Genomic DNA, 21,465 nt, shown 5'->3' with positions numbered 1-21,465 from the left:
TTAATGCTGGAGAACCAACTTTGAAAGTAGATTTTAAACTAGCTTTGAGGTATTTAAATGAGGTAAATAAAACATAATCTGCAAACAATATTGTTGGGTTCAAACATATAAGTTTGTAAAAGAAGAACTGAAATACACAGTAAGGGATTTTCAAACAGCTTCCTGCAGGAGGAGAGACAGAGCTGCACCCAACACTCCAACGCTCTCTCTCCCCCGGACCTCCTCTGCAGAACGCTTTATTAACAGAACATCACACATGGTTACAAACAGAGTATTGTTCTGAAAGAACAATTGTTCAGTTCATAAGACAGGAGGCTCCACCGACTGGATCCCAAGGCGGGGTGGAGCATCTCCTTGCTTCAATGCTTATATGTACACACATTAATTTTATAATCATCATTGAATAAACCTAACAAATATTTTACTTAAATGATTGTCCTACATCAGAAATCAATTCACATTTACAATTAAAAGTAGGGACCCTTTAGCTCCTTTAGAAATATTTGCTTTATTAGGACAATAAAGCTAATAGCTAGCAGACACGAGGGTGTCGCTTCCGTCCCGGAAGCACGATCCGTCCTGCGCATGCGTGAATAGAATACTACGATCCGGATGGACAAAAAAACTACATAATAATGGTACTATAAATACTTATTAGGGGTGGAACGGTTCACAAAATCCACGGTTCGGTTCGATTCACGGTTTTGTGGTCATGGTTTTCGGTTCGATTCAGTATATGTTTATTGTTACACCGAAATCCCATAAAAATTTATGAAATTAATGAAAAAATCCCCCAAAAAATAATGGATTGTAATTATTTTAAATGATCGCGGAAACCCTGGATCATTTCTGTATGTTTTGCTGCTTTGAATTTAATCATCTGGCGCATGCTCTTTACCATCTTCAAGGAACTCAGAGTGGAGCGGACGGGAGCCACAGTGGAGGCTGTAGGCTTTGCTTTGTGCAGCCGGTCTGGAGCGCAGCGGGGCGGAGCGCTGATGGAGTATGAGGGATTTCGGGGTTAGCATGACATGTTGGTCATGTTGCTGTTAGCATAAACAAAACGTGTTGCACAATGCTTGCACACTGTTGCACTTTTATCCACAGCTTTCTTCCCGCCGTCATCGTAGGTCACTCTAAATGCAAAGTGGTCCCATACAGCAGACCTATAAAGTGCTGCTGGCGCGTCTTCCAACTCCTGTTCTTTCCCACTCGCCATACCCACACAATTCTCCACAACAACTGATTTTTTTCTGCTACACCCGGCTACGCTGCTTCGCTTCTTCTTCTTCTTGTTTACTACTGGTGGTTGGCTTTGGTCGCAGTACCACCACCTTCTGCTCTGGAGTGTAAACGCTTCGCCTATGAGAAAAAGGAGCAGCGCATGAACCGAACGCAACACACGCGAACCGAACCGAGACAGTCGAACGGTTCGAACGGTTTTCATAAACCGTTCCATCCCTAATACTTATATATATATATACTTATATATATATACTGTATATATATATATATATATATACCTAAAACATAAAGAACGCTTCACTACATTGTAAAGAAAAAACAAAAAAAAGAAACTGATACGTTTTAAAATCTCTCCATTGTTCTGCTTGACATCATCATCGGACATGCTCAGATCAGTCACAGTAACATTCGGAAGGCTGTTAAGTGTATTGCATTTTTCCGGTTTTTTTTTTTTAGAATATGCAATATTTACAAAAATACAAAAACATTCAAAAGGAACACCTCGCCGGAAAAGGACCAAACAATTAAAAAGCGTTAAAAACATAGTATTGCCTGCCCGGAAGTTATTCTGTTAATGCATGCACAGCACGGATCGCATTTTAAAGGACTCTCTGCTCATGTTTTAATAATCAAATGTGACCAGAATGTCTGCTATTTTCACAACTGAACGTCTGAACGCAGCATAACTGCTGCATGTCTAAAAGCATCCTACCTGCTCTTCCACAGTGATTAAGAAAAATATATACATACTCTGGTCTAATATCTTTCTTCTGATGACTTCCTCTTATGAAACTGTAAGACAGTTTGCTTGTTGCTGCTTTCAGCAGCATTCAAAGTTTACAGTAAGAGCTGCAACCAACGCTAACTGATATCTAAACACTAGAAGTGTTGGTTGAGCATGTCGCAAAGACTGGACACCGATAGATAGGATCATGTTCCTGGAGCTGGAAGGTTTTCCGCTATGACTCTCATTCAGGCAGCAAATACGCAGAAATATGTCTGTATATTTATTAACACGGCCTTTAGGAGAATCTAATCTCTCTTCAGGGATTTATGTGGAACATATGGAGGCTGTGATCGAGTGTGTAGACTGACCCTGAACTGGTTCTGGTGTCTATTTACAGGCTTTCCGCTGATGATTATAAATCATTAATTCAATTCAGTTTATTTCTATAGCGCCAATTCACAACATGTCATCTCAAGGCGGGTTACAGTTCACCAGATCATCCAGTCAGATTGATTCAAAGTTTTCTATCTAAGGAAAACCAGCTGACTGCATCGACTCATTGACTCTTCAGCAATCCCTCACACTAAGCATGCTTGTAGCGACAGTGGAGAGGAAAAACTCCCTTTGAACAGGAAGAAACCTCCAGCAGAACCAGGCTCAGTGTGAGCGGCCATCTGCTGAGGCCCACTGGGGTTCAAGGAGACAGAAGCAGACATAGAAAAAGAAGCATAGATACAAAAGGCAACTGTCAACCAGCTCCACAGGCGGCCCCGTCCAGGAAACACACAGCCAGGCAGACGAGCTCCGAGCCAGCTCCCATGTCAGAGGATGAAGAGAGCACATCCAGTTAGTCACAGTCAGAGAAACAGGACTACACTGGAAAACAGGCCAAGCTCCAACATCTAGAAACAAAGGTGTTGATGGCAGCAGCACAGCTGATATTTCTCTCCAGGATGGAGTCACAGCCAAACAGGAACAGACCAGATGAAGCTACTATGAGAAAAAGCAGAGAGAGCAGAACGTTAGAGATTGAACTAACAGATTCTGCAGAGTGGGAGAATAGAGATAGAATGAAGCAGAATGATGAAAAAGGAGTCCTCCCTGGATTAAAACTCATTAAATTATTTTTTTTCCATTAAGCCTTGTGCCACTGCCCCTCTGTGCCCGGTGCTCAGGTCAGGTGGCAGCAGATCCAGCCCAGATCATCCTGCCTCCACCTCCGTGCCTTGCTTTGCAGAGCTGACCTCTGCTGTGTGAACCTCCAGCTGTTTATCCCCCGACTCTCAGACAGTTTACTCCCCTCCTGCGGGTGTTTACGCTGCAGCCTCTGTCTCCTGCTGGACCGCTCAGCTGTTTGCTCAGGACTCTCCCCACACAAATAATCATCTTGGCTGTTTATCAGGAACGTAAACATTTACCATCATTATCATGAGAATGTATCTTCATCATGTCACAAACAGAATAGCTCTCCTTCCAGGCTGCGGATATTTAAAGCGCCGTGGCTCTATGGAAAGTTTACTCCATGTTGAGACTCTCCTCCCTGGAAACAGAGCTTCTGATTTTGAATCGGATCCAGGAACAGCAGGGGCCGTTTGATCCAGATGCAGGCAGACGGTTTGAAAGCAGACTTACTCTGAATGACTGAACAAACAGCCAAGGTTCCGGTTTTATCTCGGCAGCCCAGCATTTGGAACAAAGGAGCGTCCAGCCTGTAGAGCACAAATCGATGCAATATGAGGTTCTGCTGTGTCACGTCTAAATGAGACCCCCCAGTTAGATCCTCTCCTCGCAGGCCCATTTGATCTAAAGTGGAACCACCCACAACATCCAGAACCAGTCCTAAATGTTACGGTTTCCTCCAGAACTGTGTCATTTCACTCATTCTGTAGTAGGAGGTGATGCCTTCGTGGCCACACCTCCCCCAAGGGGAATAATTATTTACACAGTCACATAAACACACATACAATCAACGTTTTGCCAATTAAAACAATCACATTGCCATCAGAATTATTGAACAGTATCTAATAATTTCATTTTATTTTTTTCCAACATTATCTTTATTGGTTTTTCAACAATTTTTTTTTTATAATAGTCAGGACATAAATGTGCTCTCACATCGAAGGAAAAGTCCAGGCTAGTTAAATTATTATCCAGCGTTCGGCTTGTCTTTCCGGAGTATTTTAGAGCAGCACCTATGACACACAGAGTATATGAGGAAATACAAACAAACAAATAACAAAAGAACAAAAAGCGAAAAAACACAAACGAAAAAAACACAATGCCCCCAACACCAAACCCCCCTGAGAAGAAACAACAATTACAATAATAACGGTTGTTAGGTTTATTCATTGATGATTATAAACTTAATGTATGTGCATACGGAACATTGGAGAAATTAGATGCTTCGCTCTGTTTACTGCAAACTGTCAGGAAACGGTGGTAGAAAATTGCTGATGTCTGTGCAAGGTAGGGATGCACGATATAATCGGCCCCCTATCGGTATCGGCCTTAAAACTGAATATAGGACATCGGCCCCCCCACCGATATTTAACCAGATATTTGATCAGCTTCTGAGTTTCTAAAGTCTAAAAAAAAAAAAAAATACTACTTCTTCTTCTTCCTCAAAAACTTCTTTTTTTACAGACTTAAAAACTTCTAAAGACGAGGGAAAAAATATTGACACATTAAAATATCCCAATATCTTCATATGCTGATATATTGCCATTTAAAAACACCATATCAATCTCTTTTACTAATGAAATATGCTATATGTCATCGTTATGCTACGAAATCCCACGAAAATTCACGAAATGTTGCCATATTTTTATATGTTGATATATTGACGCGGTATCGATCTATTTTACTAACAAAATCTCACAAGAATTTGCAAAATTCTTGTGAGATTTGTGAGATTGTTGTGAGATTGTTACAAACTCTAACGAGTTTGTAACAGAACGATGAAATTTCACGAGATTTTGAAAGTAAAATAGATCGATACCGCGTTTTTAAAAATCTATTTGATATCAGCATATGAAAATATATTTGTGTTTATTATTTTTCAAAGTGTCAGAAATGGATAACAAAACTGCTATTTTCAATGACTACTTATTTTTGTCCAGCTTTAACATCGGTATCGATATCGGTTATCGGCTACATGAGTTTTAAAATATCGGATATCGGCCAAAATCCCAATATCGTGCATCCCTAGTGCAAGGCTAATCACAGTTATCAGGAGACCACTCTATTCTGAGCATTTTGTCCTATGACCTGATCAATTGTCTTGTCAGAAGAACACTTTATTCTGTAACCCACCCCATGTGTTATGATCTGCTAATAAAAAGGCTTCCACCAGAGAGTAGACGTAGCTGAATGTAGCTCTCTCCTTCTGCAGAAGCCGTTAAAAATCCCTCTTCTGTGTAGACTCAGTTTCTCTTTTATGAACCTACATTTTTGAACCTAACAACGGTTTCTCTATTTTCCAGAAATTAGCCCATATTATTTTAGTATTGTACGTGGTTCAGAAAATACAAACTCGAATATATAATCCAAAGTATACAAATGAAGATTATCTTAGGACCCTGCAAGGGACCAACTACAACTATAACTCATCCCCGACAGCCGTCACATCCATGTTTTCTATATATTCCATTAAAGGACTCCTAATGTTTTGAAAAAGTGAAAGTTTCCCTTTTAAAATGAACGTAATCTTTTCCATTGGTAATGTTGTGGATATTTCCTTAATCAATTTAATAAATTTTGGTTTACTGGTACTCTTCCATGAGAGTGCCAAGACTCTTTTTGCCAGTAGTAGACATAAATCCAAGGCAGTAATAATCTTACTGGACATATGATGTCTGTCAGGATATAAACCTAGGATGAACAATTTGGGGTCAAAAACTAGTTTTATACCCAGTATAGTCTCTAGAGCTTGTTTAATCTCCCTCCAGAATAGTTGAACTTTCTTGCATTTCCAGATGCTATGGAGGAATGTTCCCATAATTTCATATTTAAAGTACTTTCAGAAGTTTGAACTTTTCCTTTAAAAACGTTTAATCTCTCTATATTACATTTTTCTCAATTTTCAATGTACAGATTGTGTTTTATCTCCATTTTCCATTAACAATTTCTTTAAAGAATGTAACTGCATCTGATTGGCTGAACATTAGCGGTCTGATCCCAATCAGAACCTAATCTGGGTCTTTGTGGGCCATAGATGTTCTTGCTTTCCCTCCTGGATCACGTGTTGTTTTCTGTGAACAGCTGCAGGTCGGAGGGAAGAAGACCAACATCCTCCTGCAGCAGCTGCAGCCGGACACGCCGTACTCCGTCACCGTGGCCGCCGTCTATCCCTCAGGCGTCAGCAGGGATATCTCTGGAGAGGGAAAAACCAGTAAGCATCTGTAGAAACCAGGACAGCTTCTGCTGTCAGGAATGTCCAGAAAGGGTCCAACTGGACCAAAGCTAATCGTGAAAACCTCACAAAGGATTTAATCTGTCAACTGAAAAAAAAAAAGACTTCTGATATTTCCATTTTGAGGAATGTTTAGTGGTTTGGGTTTTCAGTGGGAACGAGCGTAGAAATGTGTCGGCTGAGGATCTTGGGAGAATGTGACATCTCTGTTCCTTCCTGTGCAGAACCTCTGGGCGGCGTGAGGAACCTCCAGGTGCTGAACCCGACCATGACTACCCTGAACGTGCGCTGGGAGCCGGCTGAGGGCAGAGTCACAGAGTACAAAGTGATTTATTCTCCGGCAGCTGGAGGAGCAGAGATGATGGTAGGACTGGTAGGAACCCCGTCTGCTTCCTGTCCTGCTGCACAGTCGGACCTGAATCCTGATCAGTCCTCTGGAGTTCAGGAGGCTGGAAACACTTTTATAAGGGAATAAGCATTCTGGTGGCCATTGAAGGGGTTCTGACCAGTTAAATAGCTCCTCCAGGTCCAGTCTGGAAGGAATATTTATAGTGAGTATTTCATCAGATCAGAACCATCGTCACAATCTGAGCTGAACATTCTGTAGGAAAAACCTGGAAATGGGATCCTAATGATAATTGGGTCAGGGAAAGTACAGCATCCTGTAACTCCAGGGGTCCTTAAAATCCTTACTAATTTCAAGACCTTGAATGTTTTTGAAAACAGCAAGAAAAAGGCATCTGTCCTTAAAGGTCCTCGAATTTTCTGATTCATTTTAGTCCAATTGGCCATTTAATTTGATTACTACTGTCCATGATACTTTAAGGAAGTAAATGCTGTGACTCGTGGTCCTTGAATTTAAGGAAATTGGTTCGGAAAAGTCCTTGAAAGTGCTTGAATTTGTTGTTGATCAAGGTGACTGGTGGTTATGATGGACAGGAAGGCGAACCAAACAGAACTTGGTTTGTCTTTTCTTTTCCAACATGCCAACATGGTTTCAAGGGGAATTAAAAGGGGGGTTTGACTTTTATTGTGAAAATCTGAACTAGATTCAATACCCAATCTGATCTCTTCTCTGCTTCCTTTAGTGTTGTGTCCCAGTTAGTAAAATCATTATGGTCTGAAAGGGTCCAAATCTTCCCAGGGCCCAAACAAAGCCATGTGGGACGCTGATCGGAAGTGTTTTAGTCCATAACCAGACCAAATTTTACCCATTAGGCTAACAGTGACGGCCATGTTTTCACCTGAGTCAGCTGTACGATCTTTTGTCGAAAACCAGGAGACTGTGTCGGCAGGGACGACCACGACCATCCTGCGAGGCCTGCAGCCCGACACTCTCTACACTGTGTCGCTGGTTCCAGTTTATGCTGATGGAGACGGAAGGAAGATGTCTGAAAATGGAAAAACAAGTAAGATTGAAATTATCTACCAAGTCCAAATTACCTGCCTATGAGATAAAAAGTAACCGTCGACAAGGTCCTAATGACCAGTCTATCACTGCCTAATGACCCTGCCTACAGGGTCTAAATGTCCCGTCTACGAGGTCACAATGTCCCGTCTACGAGGTCCAAATGACCCGTCTATGAGGTCCCAATGACTCCACTATGAGGTCCCAATGACTTCACTATGAGGTCCCAATGACTCCACTATGAGGTCCCAATGACTCCACTATGAGGTCCCAATGACTTCACTATGAGGTCCCAATGACTCCACTATGAGGTCCCAATGACTCCACTATGAGGTCCCAATGACTTCACTATGAGGTCCCAATGACTCCACTATGAGGTCCCAATGACTCCACTATGAGGTCCCAATGACTTCACTATGAGGTCCCAATGACTCCACTATGAGGTCCCAATGACTCCACTATGAGGTCCCAATGACTCCACTATGAGGTCCCAATGACTCCACTATGAGGTCCCAATGACTTCACTATGAGGTCCCAATGACCCGTCTATGAGGTCCCAATGACTTCACTATGAGGTCCCAATGACTCCACTATGAGGTCCCAATGACTTCACTATGAGGTCCCAATGACTCCACTATGAGGTCCCAATGACTTCACTATGAGGTCCCAATGACTCCACTATGAGGTCCCAATGACTCCACTATGAGGTCCCAATGACTTCACTATGAGGTCCCAATGACTCCACTATGAGGTCCCAATGACTCCACTATGAGGTCCCAATGACTTCACTATGAGGTCCCAATGACCCGTCTATGAGGTCCCAATGACTCCACTATGAGGTCCCAATGACTCCACTATGAGGTCCCAATGACTTCACTATGAGGTCCCAATGACTCCACTATGAGGTCCCAATGACTCCACTATGAGGTCCCAATGACTCCACTATGAGGTCCCAATGACTTCACTATGAGGTCCCAATGACTCCACTATGAGGTCCCAATGACTCCACTATGAGGTCCCAATGACTTCACTATGAGGTCCCAATGACTCCACTATGAGGTCCCAATGACTCCACTATGAGGTCCCAATGACTCCACTATGAGGTCCCAATGACTCCACTATGAGGTCCCAATGACTTCACTATGAGGTCCCAATGACTCCACTATGAGGTCCCAATGACTCCACTATGAGGTCCCAATGACTTCACTATGAGGTCCCAATGACCCGTCTATGAGGTCCCAATGACTTCACTATGAGGTCCCAATGACTCCACTATGAGGTCCCAATGACTCCACTATGAGGTCCCAATGACTCCACTATGAGGTCCCAATGACTCCACTATGAGGTCCCAATGACTCCACTATGAGGTCCCAATGACTCCACTATGAGGTCCCAATGACTTCACTATGAGGTCCCAATGACCCGTCTATGAGGTCCCAATGACCCGTCTATGAGGTCCCAATGACTTCACTATGAGGTCCCAATGACTTCACTATGAGGTCCCACTGACCCGTCTACGAAGTCCTAATGATTCGCCTCCTAGATCCAAACTGCAGGTCAATGCGTGCGGCTGTTTTGTGTCTCATCAAACGCTTTCAATCCCTTTTCTGTGTCTGAAACCATTTGAATGTGAACGTAAAGAACGTGGTGGGGAAAAGCAGAACCTAGAATGATCCACAGGCAGGTTACCTTCATCTACCGTCCCTCACCCCTGCAGGGCCTTTAGGGGGAGTGAAGAACCTGAGGGTGACCGACCCCACAATGACGTCCCTGAGGGTTAACTGGGACCCGGCTGACGGCGCCGTTCGTCTCTACAAGGTCTTCTACGTACCTTCAGCCGGTGGACAAGAGGAGATGGTGAGAAGCTTTGAATCTGGAGCCGTCGTGCCTCAAACGCACAACAAAAGCTTTTCTTTAATCCTGGGAATCTGCCACGCAGGAGCAAGTTCCCGTTGGAACCACCTCCTTGGTTCTGAGGAACCTGCAGTCCGACACTCAGTACACCGTGTCCGTGGTGCCGGTGTACCCCGCCCGGGAGGGCAGACGGCAGTCAGAGAACGGGAAAACGCGTAAGCAGCAACAGGAATCCAAATTCTCCTTCTATGGAATCAGCAGAAGCTCCTACTGACCAAATATCTGGTCTTCTCTCTGCTCCCAGTGCCTCTGAGCGGAGTCAGCGGCATGAGGGTGTCCAACCCCACCATCACCACTCTGACCGTCAACTGGGACACTGCCGAAGGCAATGTGCAGGGCTACAAAGTAATCTATAAGCCTGTAAACGGCGGCCTGGAGATAGTGGTAAGGTCATCCAACATTAGAGCAGCGCGTTCGCTCAGATTCCCAGAAAACAACAGATTAATCCAGATTAATTAGAGACGTCAAAGCCAAGCAGAAATCGTAGATCGCTGTCAGCTTCAGGCGGTTAAAGATAATTCAATGATGCATCTGAGAAGATTAAAAAAACTTATTCTCTTAAAAAAATGTCAAATGCACTGCAGAGCTTCCTTTCACTGCAGGAAGTAGCATCAGTTCATTGAGGCTCACATACTTTTTCCCTGCATGCTTTGACGTCAGCTTCTGTTCTTGTTGTAAGTCAGCTGATCAAGCCCATAAAATCACCTATTTAATGAAAATACTTTAATTAATTCTCTAATTAAGCCTGAAGAAATTCCACATCTTTTTTTAGATCTGCTATAACCAGGAAGTATTGATATTAACACACTCAGTTTAATACGTAACTATGGATTTATATGAGTTTTATCCGTTTGGACTGTTTTAGTTTTTGATGAAACTTTAATTTATTGAGTTTCAACTTAAATTTAACTTATCGAAAAAGATAATATGAGGAATAAAGACTCGCTCTCCTGATTTTACTCAGAGGAGACATTGTTCAAGCTTCAACAGTTTAACCTCCAGCTGAATCGTGCAGAATGGAGGCACCAAACCTGAGGAGTGAAGTCTCTCTGATGTGAAGCCGCAGGGCCTCGAGCTGATAAATGACACCGAGAGACATAGAGGGTAAAAGCTGACTTAAAAGAAGGCATCGGGTTACCCGAAAATTAAACCCCGGGGCCTTTCTGTCGACTTGAACTGTGCTGCTTCCTTCAGTGTCCTTCTTTCCTGTAAACAGGAGCAGATTTAGATTTAAATTTAGCTAAAATGATTAGAGAAATTTTGGCTTATGGAGTAAAAAATAATATAAGCACTTGCAGTTGATATCCAAGGAAGAAAACAGTTTTATTTTACTCTGCACAGGAGAACGCACTGGAAAAAAATCTAAATCTAGATAAGTCATTTTTTCTTAAAATAAGTGCATTTGTTCTTGGATTGAGGAGGTAAAAGATACATTTTGCCAATGGAACAAGATGATTTACATTTAAAATAAGAAAAAAACACAATTGTATTCTCTTATTTCAAGTGCATTTTATCTAAATATCTTATTTTAAGAGTAAAAATATTCATTCAATTGGCAAATCATGTCATTTACCTACTCAAATTAAGGGTAAATTCACTCAAGTTGAGAAATTTTTTACTTATTTCTAGATCGTTTTTTCAGTGTAACCTTAATTTGAGCAGGTAAATAAGATGATTTGTCAATGGAATTAGTATTTTTACTCTTAAAATAAGATTTTTAGATAAAATGCACTTGAAATAAGACAATGCAATTGTTTTTTTCTTATTTTAAGTGTAAATTGTCTTGTTCCATTGGCAAAATGTCTCACTTAAATCCTTAATTCAAGAAAAATGCACTTGTTTTAAGAAGAAATTACTTATTTAGATTTCATTTTTTTGCAGTGCAGCTCTGAATGCAATTCTGAGGCTGGATCGACCACACTGCAAAAAATGGAAATCTAAATGACTAATTTTTGCTTGAATTAAGTGCATTTTTTCTTAAAATGAGGAGATAAGTGGAAAACTTTGCTAATGGAACTAGACAATTTACAATTAAAATAAGAAAAAAAAATGCTTTGTCTCATTTCAAGTGCATAATAACTAAAGATCTCATTTTAGGCGTAAAAATACTCATTCCATTGGCAAATCATCTTGTTTATCTGCTTAAATTAAGGGTAAATACCCTTAATTTAAGAATTTTTTTGCTTATTTCTAGATGGTTTTTGCAGTGCAATGCCTGAATATAAGAATATAAGATTCCACACACACACACATACATTAACAGCTCTTCAGATCTTATTTCCTTTGCTCTTTGCAGAAATAAAAATCATTAGGAATGAGCAGCTGTAGATGGTAATGTTTTTCCGCTTGCATGTTTGACTCCCACTCAGAAAGCTCAGAGAGTTCTGGTGCAGATGAGAAACAATCCTGTTTTATCATTTTTCAGACATGTCAAAGTGTCTCCTACAGGGGCTACAAAGGCTCCGACTGTGAGTGTGTCTCCCTCCTCAGGAGAGGCGATCAAAGTCCTTTGCAGGGATTTATTTTTGACGGGATAATCCTCCCCATCGCTGCCAGGCTGCTGCACTCACTGCAAAAAATATAAATCTCAATAAGTTATTTTTTCTTAAAATAAGTGTGTTTTTTCTTGATTTGAGGAGGTAAGTAAGACACTTTGCCAATGGAACAAGACAATTTCCTTTTAAAATAAGAAAAAACTATTTTATCGTCTTATTTCAAGTAAATATTATCTAACTATCTTATTTTAAGAGTGAAAATACTCATTCCATTGGCAAATCATCTTATTTACCTGCTCAAATTAAGGCTAAATATACTTAATTTAAGCCATTTTTTACTTATTTCTGGATTGTTTTTGCAGTGCTGACACCTTCCTGGAAACACACTCTCTAATTGTTAAGAAGAATTTTCCAGGGACTAAGTTTTTGGATTTACGGTGTTTAAATCAGATCAGATCGCTGGCATCAAAAGCAGAGAGGAGTGTCTAAAGTGGTTTATCAGCTTGTGCTGCAGGAAACTCCACTCTGGCCTTTTAAAAGATCCTACTCGTTCTCTAAGTTAAAGAAAAATACGAATCTGTAACGTCTGAAATGCTTCGTTTCACTTTTTATACAAAATTGTTCACCTAAATTTGGTGAAATCCAACTTGTTTCAACTTGCACTCAAAGGTCGGTTCATTTCTCAGCGTCTTTTTCCTGTTTCCACCTCCTCTGTCTTCCCCAGGAACAAGTGTCTGAGAGCACCACCTCCACCGTCCTGCAGAAACTGCTGCCAGACACCGATTACACCGTCACTGTGGTTCCCGTGTACGCTGAGGGAGACGGGCCCAGCCTGACTGACACCGGCAAGACCAGTGAGTATCTACACTGCAAAAAAGATCTAGAAATAAGGAAAAAAATTCTTAAATTTACTTTGAGTAGGTAAATACGATGATCTGCCATTAAATTAATTAAATTAGTATCCTTACTCTTAAAATAAGATAATTAGATAATATGAACCTAAAATAAGACAATGGAATTAATGTAAATTGTCTTGTTCCATTGGCAAAGTCTCTCACTTTCCACCTCAATTAGAGAAAAAATGCACTTTAAGAAAAAATTACTTACTTAGATTTCCATTTTTTGCAGTGTACACTGCAAGAATTATCTAGAAATAAGTAAACATTTCTTAAATTAAGTGTATTTCCCCTCAATTTGAACAGGTAAATACGATTATTTGCCAATAGGATGAGTAGTTTTGGTATTAAAAAGAAGATACTTAGATAATATGCACTTGAAATAAGACAATGTAATTGTATTTTCTTCTTTTAAATGTAAATTGTCTTGTTCTATTGGCAAAGTGTCTCACTTGCCACCTAAATTCAAGAAAAATGCACTTATTTTAAGAAAGAAATTACTTATTTAGATTTCGATTTTTTGCAGTGTAGGTCCAGGGCTTACACTGCAAAAATGGTCTAGAAATAAGTAAAAATGTCTTAAATCAAGCATGTTTTAGCCCTAATTTTAGCAGGTAAATGGGATGATTTGCCAATGGAATTAGTATTTTTACTCTTAAGATAAGATTATTAGATAATATCCACTTAAAATAAGACAATGCGGTTGCTTTTTCTTATTTTAAATGTAAATTTTCTTGTTCCATTGGCAAAGTATCTCACTTACCTCCTCAATTCAAGAACAAAGCCACTTAGTTTAAGAAATAATGACTTATTTAGAATTACATTTTTGGCAGTGTAAAGATGCGGCAGGAAGCTGCAGATCACAAACTGCAAAAATACTCAATAATCCCCCCCCCCCCCATCTTAACAGAATAATTAAATTTTATTTATTTATTTATTTGACAGGGACAGTGTACATTAAAAAGCATTCCTGCAAACGCACCAGAATTAGCCAAAAGGCTATTTTTCATCTGTTGTCCCTGGACAGATCTTAAACTTGTCTTCCTAAAAAAACACAACAGTAGGCATGCTACAATGTAAAATACAAATATAGAAGTAAATAAAAACAGCTATAACTCCTCAAAACTGATTTAAAAATACAGAATAAGTGTTTGCTGGATAAGAAAAGTTATAATAAAGAGATATAATCTCTGTTTTTCTTTTTAATTAGAACTCTGGCTGCAGCATTTTGGATCAGCTGAAGGCTTTTAACTACAGTTTGTGGACTTCCTGATAGTAAAGAATTACAATAGTCCAGCCTTGAAGTAACAAATGCATGGACTAGTTTCTCAGCATGCCACTTTGAAATGATGGCAAAGTTTTATTTTTCTCAATATTACCAAACTTAGAGAACCTGTGGAACATTTCAAACACAGCGGACACTTAGAGGAACGGACCTTCTCTTTGTCAAACACGGCTTTCTTAATATGTTTTTTTTTTATTGCCTCTAATTTATATCCTTTGTAAGTCATTAATTTGAAGCACAAGAAAAAATCTTAACTATATATATAAGTCAAATGTTTACTAATGGTATATTGTGAGTTTTACCAATAAAACTAGTAGATTTGACCAAACGTAACTGATATTTTCTTTTTCCCCAATATACACATATATTCCTATATAGATATATCTGTCTGTCTGTATCTATTATCAATTTGATTCAAATTATGAAAGGAATTTTAGTTTTGAAATTCAGAACATTATTTATATGAACAATAATTTAGTTGATTGAGAGAAAAAAAAAAACAAGTCTTACAGTATTTTTTTTTATTATATTTTATGAATTTCATATTTCAGTGAATGTTGATGTTGTTGTTAAGGGAGAAACCTTATATAATACATAATTTAGTTAATATGCTGATAAAGATTTTCAGTCATCCAGGTCATAGTCATTCCGTAAAAGTAAAAAAAAAATAAAAATAAAAATTTGAAGACGTTTCGCCACCCCTCCAGGAAGCTTTCTCAATTCAAAATCTATTTAAAATTTAAATCCTGGAGAGATGGTGAAACGTCTTCAAATCTTGGAAACCAAGTCCAGTGGATTTTTTTTTTTTTTTTTTGAACTTTTACAGAATAATTTCGTTAAATTGATAGTTCATAGATTTTCCTAAACAAAGTCGCCCTGCTGGAACGGTCCCAGTCGGTTTCATCGCTCCAGTTCCTCTGGACACAGCAGGTCTGACATCCGTTTTTTTCCCCTTAGGACCTCTGGGATACGTGAGGAACCTTCAGGTTACCGATCCCACCACCACCACTTTGAACGTCCGCTGGGAGCCCCCCGAGGGAAATGTACGTGAATACATCGTGATCTGGGAGCCGACTGCTGGAGGAGAGCAGGATGTGGTAAGAACTCCTCCTTACTGTCCAGATGTTCATTCCTGACCGACATGCTGGTCAAAATAAACTGGTTTGTCATTAGTCGGCATTTGTTCCCTCTTTGTAAGCCTGTAAAATAAAAAATTAGAAAAAATATTTTCCTCCTGGAAATTTCTGTGTAAAACAGACAAAAACTCCCAGAATATTCAATTCTATTCAGTTTATTTCTATAGCTCCAATTCACATCATGTCATCTCAGGTCACTTTCCAGTTCACCAGATCATCCAGTCAGATTGATTCAAAGTTTTCTATCTAAGGAAAACCAGCTGATTGCATCGACTCATTGACTCTTCAGCAATCCCTCACACTAAGCATGCTTGTAGCGACAGTGGAGAGGAAAAACTCCCTTTGAACAGGAAGAAACCTCCAGCAGAACCAGGCTCAGTGTGAGCGGCCATCTACTGAGGCCCACTGGGGTTCAAGGAGACAGAAGCAGACATAGAAAAAGAAGCATAGATACAAAAGGCAACTGTCAGAGAAACAGGACTACACTGGAAAACAGGCCAAGCTCCAACATCTAGAAACAAAGGTGTTGATGGCAGCAGCACAGCTGATATTTCTCTCCAGAAGATGATTCCTTGGACATAATAAAGACCAGCTGACCCTGAACTGATGGACCAGATCAAACAGTTTGCTGTGAATAATCGTTTGTGTTTCACATAAATTACTTTGATTTGGAAAGAATTAGATTTTTTTCAGGCTGTTCAGAGGATAAATGAGACAAACACACAAATTAACTAGATTAAAAGCAAATGTTAGAGGTTAGTTTGAGAACTGAAGTTATCAGCCAATCTCATTCCCAGACAGACACTGTTTGCAGCTTTCAGGATATCTGGGACCTCTTCCAAACCTCCTAGATTTCTTTTTTTTCTGGATTTTACTGAGAATCTACTGCAAAACCCCTCTGTATAGATCTGGTTTAGAATACTAAACCTGTAAAAACCAAAGGGAGGAAAGGATGAATGACACTTAGTGTCCAGACCTAAAATTCTGAACTGGAACAACTTCCTATTATGTGGTTCAACCAGTTCTCATGTAATTCCTCTTTCCCCAAATCTAGGACCAGGCCCCAGGAACCGCCACCAGCACCGTCCTGAGGAACCTGGAACCAGGCACAGAGTACACCGTTACCGTGGTTCCCGTTTACCCAGAGATGGAGGGAAAATCCATGTCTGAAAAGGGGAAGACAAGTGAGTGCGACGGTTCATTTCCCCGATATGCCGATATTTTAAAACTCATGTAGCCGATAACCGATATCGATACCGATGTTAAAGCTGGACAAAAATAAGCAGTCATTGAAAATAGCAGTTTTGTTATCAATTTCTGACACTTTGAAAAATAATATACTCAAATATATTTTCATATGCTGATATCAAATTGATTTTTAAAAACGCGGTATCGATCTATTTTACTTTCAAAATCTGGTGAAATTTCATCGTTCTGTTACAAACTCTCGTGATATTTTGCAAATTCTTGTGAGATTTTGTTAGTAAAATAGATCGATACCACGTCAATATATCAACATATAAAAATATGGCAACATTTGGTGAATTTTCAGGGGATTTCGTAGCATAACGATGACATATAGCAATATTAGTAAAAGAGATTGATATGGTGTTTTTAAATGGCAATATATCAGCATATGAAGATATTGGGATATTTTAATGGATCAATATTTTTTCCCTCGTCATTAGAAGTTTTTAAGTCTGAGAAGTAGTATTTATTTATTTTTTTTAGACTTTAGAAACTCAGAAGCTGATCAAATATCGGGTTAAATATCGATGGGGTGGCCGATGTCCGATATTCAGTTTTAAGGCCGATACCGATAGGGGGCCAATTATATTGTGCATCCCTAAAAATACCAATTAATAGTCAATAACTATTAAATCTACAGCTAAGACAAACCTGAAAGTCAGTTTAGAAATGTCCCAAACTTTTCCTCTCTGTTTAAAATCCGGCGATCTAATTAAAATCTTGTGTCTGTCTTCAGATCCTTTGGGTGGAGTAAAGAACCTGAAAGTTATCGATCCCACCATCAACACGCTGACAGTTCGCTGGGACCCAGCTGTGGGAAACGTCAGAAGCTACAAGGTCTTTTATGCAGCCCAGCCAGGAGGAGAAGAGAAAGTGGTAAGAATCAGCATCCCTTCTTCACTGAGTTTCTTCTACTGATCTGAGAGAAAATACACTGCTGGAAAAAATGAAAGGGAACATGTAAAACAACACAATATGAAATAAAACGGTCCACTTAGGAAGCAACGCTGACTGACAATCATTTCCACATGCTGTCGTACAACAGGTGGAAATTATTGGCAATTAGCAAGACCCAGTCAATAAAGGAGTGGCTCTGCAGGTGGGGACCACAGGTCACCCATCGGTCCTTCTGCTTTCTGGCTGATGTTTTGGTCACTCTGAATGTTGGCGGTGCTTTCAGACTCATGGTAGCATGAGACAGACTCTACAACCCACACAAGTGGCTCAGGTAGAGCAGCTCATCCTGGATGGCACATCAATGGAAGCGGTGGCTAGAAGGTTAGCTGTGTCTGTTAGCGTAGTGTCCAGAAGTAGCAGCGCCGCTACCTCTTCTTTTGAGAAAGGAGGAACAGGAGGAGCACTGCCCGAGGCCTACAAAATGACCTCCAGCAGGCCACTTATGTGGATATGTCTTCACAAAAGGTTAGAAACTGACTCCATGAGGATGGTATGAGGGCCCAACATCCACAGATGGGGGTCGTGCTCACAGCCCAACAGCTTGCAGGATGCTTGGCATGTGTCAGAAAACACCAGGATTGGCTAATTCTCCAGTGGCACCGGGTATCGGTTACTGCAGGCTAACAAAGAACACAATGACTGCCCATTCCCAAGGGGCGGACCCATTGGTCCGGTTCAATTAGCATATTTTCTATCTCTCTTTTGGTCCGCTGTATAAAATCTGGAACTCAACACTATTTCTGACATTTTGAATTGAAAAAGCTTCCTGGATGGAAGAGAAATATCTTCAAACTTGGAAACAAAGTCTAGTGGATTGTTTTTTTTTTACTTTTTTGGAAATCCACGGGCGCCCTGTGCTCTTCACAGATGAAAACAGGTTCCAACTGACCAGAGGTGGCCTGACTGCCATTAGGTACAGAGATGAGGGGTCCGCTGACCCCTTGTGAGACCACATGCTGGTGCGGTTGGCTCGTTGTTCCTCCTTATGCAGGACAATGCTAGACCTCATGTAGCTGGAGTGTGTCAGCAGTTCCAGCAAGATGGAGGCATTGAAGCTATGGGCTGGCCCCGCCATTCGCCAGACCTGAAACCGATTGAACATGGTGTCTCGATCCATCCACCACGGTCACATTGCACCACAGACTCTCCGGTATCCTGTACCTTTTAGTCCAACAAATGGCTTAGTTACCTCCCTAGTGTGCCGTCAGTTCCTCCAGACTCCTCTCAATCATCTAATTATTTGATTCAGGTGTGTTAGGAACATAAGGAACAATCAGATCTCTGGTATCAGATGGAGCTTGGCCATTTAAGGCTTTATATGTGAATATTCAATGAGAGTATTTCATTCATTCATTCATTCATTCATTCAGATCTAAGATTTTATTTCAGTCTTCCCTTTATTTATTTTTATCAGTGTATGAACATCCAGCCTGAAGATATTTAAAGAGACACTGTTTTTTTTTTCCATCTGGAACAAATCTGATGTAACTAATCTTATATTGAACAGGAAGAGGTTTCAGGTGGAACCACGACCACCATCCTGAGAAATCTGGAAGCTGACACACTCTACAAAGTGGCTGTGGTTCCAGTCTACCCTGACATAGAGGGAATACGGCAGGAAGACAGCGGAAAGACAAGTAGGTGACCTTTAACGTTTCTTCATGGTTGACTGGAAGCTGATGAAAGTGATGCAGAGGCTCAATGTACCGTGGCTGGTAATGTCATGAGATGAGCCAAGGCTTCGACGCGCGTGTCGAGTAGTGGAGGGGGCGTTTCATTTTGGGGACGAGCTTAAATAGATTACGTCCGAAGCCTTGCTACCCTGCCATACCATGTTCAGCTCGCCCGGAACTTTGACAAACATTTAAACAGCCCCAGTATTCAGTCATGATGTGGGAGTTTGGAGGAGAGTCGGATAGAGTTAGGATAGACTGTAGTCTAGTTGGTTAAACCTAGTTTGATTAGATTAAACAATGTGATGATCAAAATCTGGTGTCAGTTGTAAAAGATAGACTTTCACTCCTGAGGTTGTTGGTTCAAGACGCAACTCAGACTTTTGAAAGTTGTGATAAAACACAAGCATTTTTGCTAATGTGACTAATTTGTATTGGTTAGCCCTATAGTACAAATTAATACCCCGTTTAAACGACCCTTGAAAAACCGATCCATGCCGAGACCGGTCCGAGCTCGGATCTGACGACCGTTTAAACATCACGCTATCTCGGTTCCTCGACTCCTCGCCTCCTAGTGACGATCTGCGGTATTACTGCCAGTATTGAAGGAGGGAATCAAGCAGTTGCTGGCGGTAATGCACCAAAAGTTGTTTGCCAACCGCCATAAAACACAAGAAGAAGAAGGCGAAGAAGGAGGGAATCAAGCAAATCAAAATGGCGGCGCCCGTCACATTCAGAAAGTTATGCTTGATTATTATTGCTTTACTTAGGTCTTATAATTTAAAATGTTGCGTGGAGAAGATTTCGAAAGATTTCCATTGTTGTTCATAGTTGAAGAAGAAGTCGTTCTTCTTCTTCTGTTTCCGGAGGGGCATTACCGCCAACTACTGGAACGGAGTGTGAATCGCGATGTTCAGCCAGACGGAGATGACGCGTTCTGCTCATGCGCTCTTGTTATCAGAGAACCGAGCCAGGGAAAAACCGAGCCGAGTCCACCTCTGGAACTGGTCTGCAGTTAGCTCGGTTCAGTTCAGTTTGCTTTCCATTTACACACCATAAGTTATCTCAGTTACTGAGCTCGGACCGGTCTCTGTTACTGTCTGCTTGAGCTTATTTCACTAAAATGGCAGAATAACAGTGTACCTTAAATTATTTTTCTCTTCTAAGACATTTTACACACAAAAAAAACTTAGAAAAGATTTTACTATAAACACCAATAATTAACATTTTCAAAGGAACTTAAATAGAAAAAAAAAAGAACAAGATTATGCAAACTGATTTTACAACTTTATTCAAAATCCTTTTCCGACCTTCCTTTATAATCTACATAAGAGGAGCCAGGAAAGAGCATCCAAATGTCAATTGACATTTTTGTAATTAAAAAAAAAAAGGAAAAGAAAAAATTTTTTAATTGCATCTTAGACACCTGATGACAGTATCATAGAAAAAACAAATGATTAAAAGCAATATAAAAGATATAAATGAATAAAATGATAAAAACAACAGAAATCCTAATAACTCCAACAATAACCAGAAGGGATAAACGGGTATTGACTATGGGTATACTGGTCTGACCGGGTATGCTGGTCTGACAGAACAACGGATCTGCTTGGTGTCGCGTTGTTTGCTTCAGTTGCTCCCCGACTTCATTACCTTCATGTTTGAGCTTTGTTGCGTTTGCTCACATGTTGCTGCTGCTTTTTATTAGCGCTGCAGAATCAGTGTGAAAGGTTAAAATTTGCCACGGCACCTCATTTGTCATCCTAGAATATAATCCTTAAAAGAAAAAGAAAAGGGATAATGTTTTTTGGATTGCGGCTGCTCAGATGTTCCCGGGAACCCTGACAGATTTATTCCTGACAGAAGAGTTTGTGGCGGTTTGAAACACTTGAGGCGCTTCAGCCGTTTGGATTGGCTCGCTGTGAAATACCACGAATGGAGGCTGTGATCCAGCCTGCAGATAACTCATCAGCTGGCCTGGAGATGTTGAAAAGCTCTCAGATCAATATATAAACCAAAGTTTATGAGGTTAAGAGAAGATTTCTCATTAAAAAAAAAATTAAAAAATTT

The 21,465-nt window shown here is 40.4% G+C and overlaps 1 protein-coding gene across 3 annotated transcripts in view; it reads left to right on the top strand.

Moving 5' to 3' along the window:
• Positions 1-21,465, top strand: part of col12a1b (collagen, type XII, alpha 1b) — a 188,772-nt gene that overhangs the window by 92,056 nt on the left and 75,251 nt on the right. For 2 of the 3 annotated variants that reach the window (XR_005282461.1, XM_038304931.1), the window contains 11 exons: positions 6,233-6,362; positions 6,608-6,756; positions 7,663-7,792; positions 9,509-9,648; positions 9,731-9,860; positions 9,950-10,089; positions 12,925-13,054; positions 15,339-15,478; positions 16,572-16,701; positions 17,502-17,641; positions 19,230-19,359. Coding sequence is in view for 1 of the 3 variants with exons in the window: in XM_038304931.1 (XP_038160859.1) it covers positions 6,233-6,362; positions 6,608-6,756; positions 7,663-7,792; positions 9,509-9,648; positions 9,731-9,860; positions 9,950-10,089; positions 12,925-13,054; positions 15,339-15,478; positions 16,572-16,701; positions 17,502-17,641; positions 19,230-19,359 (1,489 nt within the window). In the remaining 2 variants the exon portion in view is untranslated. The remainder of the gene's footprint in view (positions 1-6,232; positions 6,363-6,607; positions 6,757-7,662; positions 7,793-9,508; positions 9,649-9,730; positions 9,861-9,949; positions 10,090-12,924; positions 13,055-15,338; positions 15,479-16,571; positions 16,702-17,501; positions 17,642-19,229; positions 19,360-21,465) is intronic. The other variant, XR_005282460.1, reaches the window with a different exon arrangement.

This window comes from Cyprinodon tularosa, unplaced genomic scaffold (genome assembly GCF_016077235.1).
Source record: "Cyprinodon tularosa strain WSP-4 unplaced genomic scaffold, ASM1607723v1 ctg548, whole genome shotgun sequence".
NCBI lineage: Eukaryota > Metazoa > Chordata > Actinopteri > Cyprinodontiformes > Cyprinodontidae > Cyprinodon > Cyprinodon tularosa.
The sequence above is the reverse complement of the archived record's forward strand: the minus strand, read 5'-3'. Positions and strand labels throughout refer to the sequence as shown.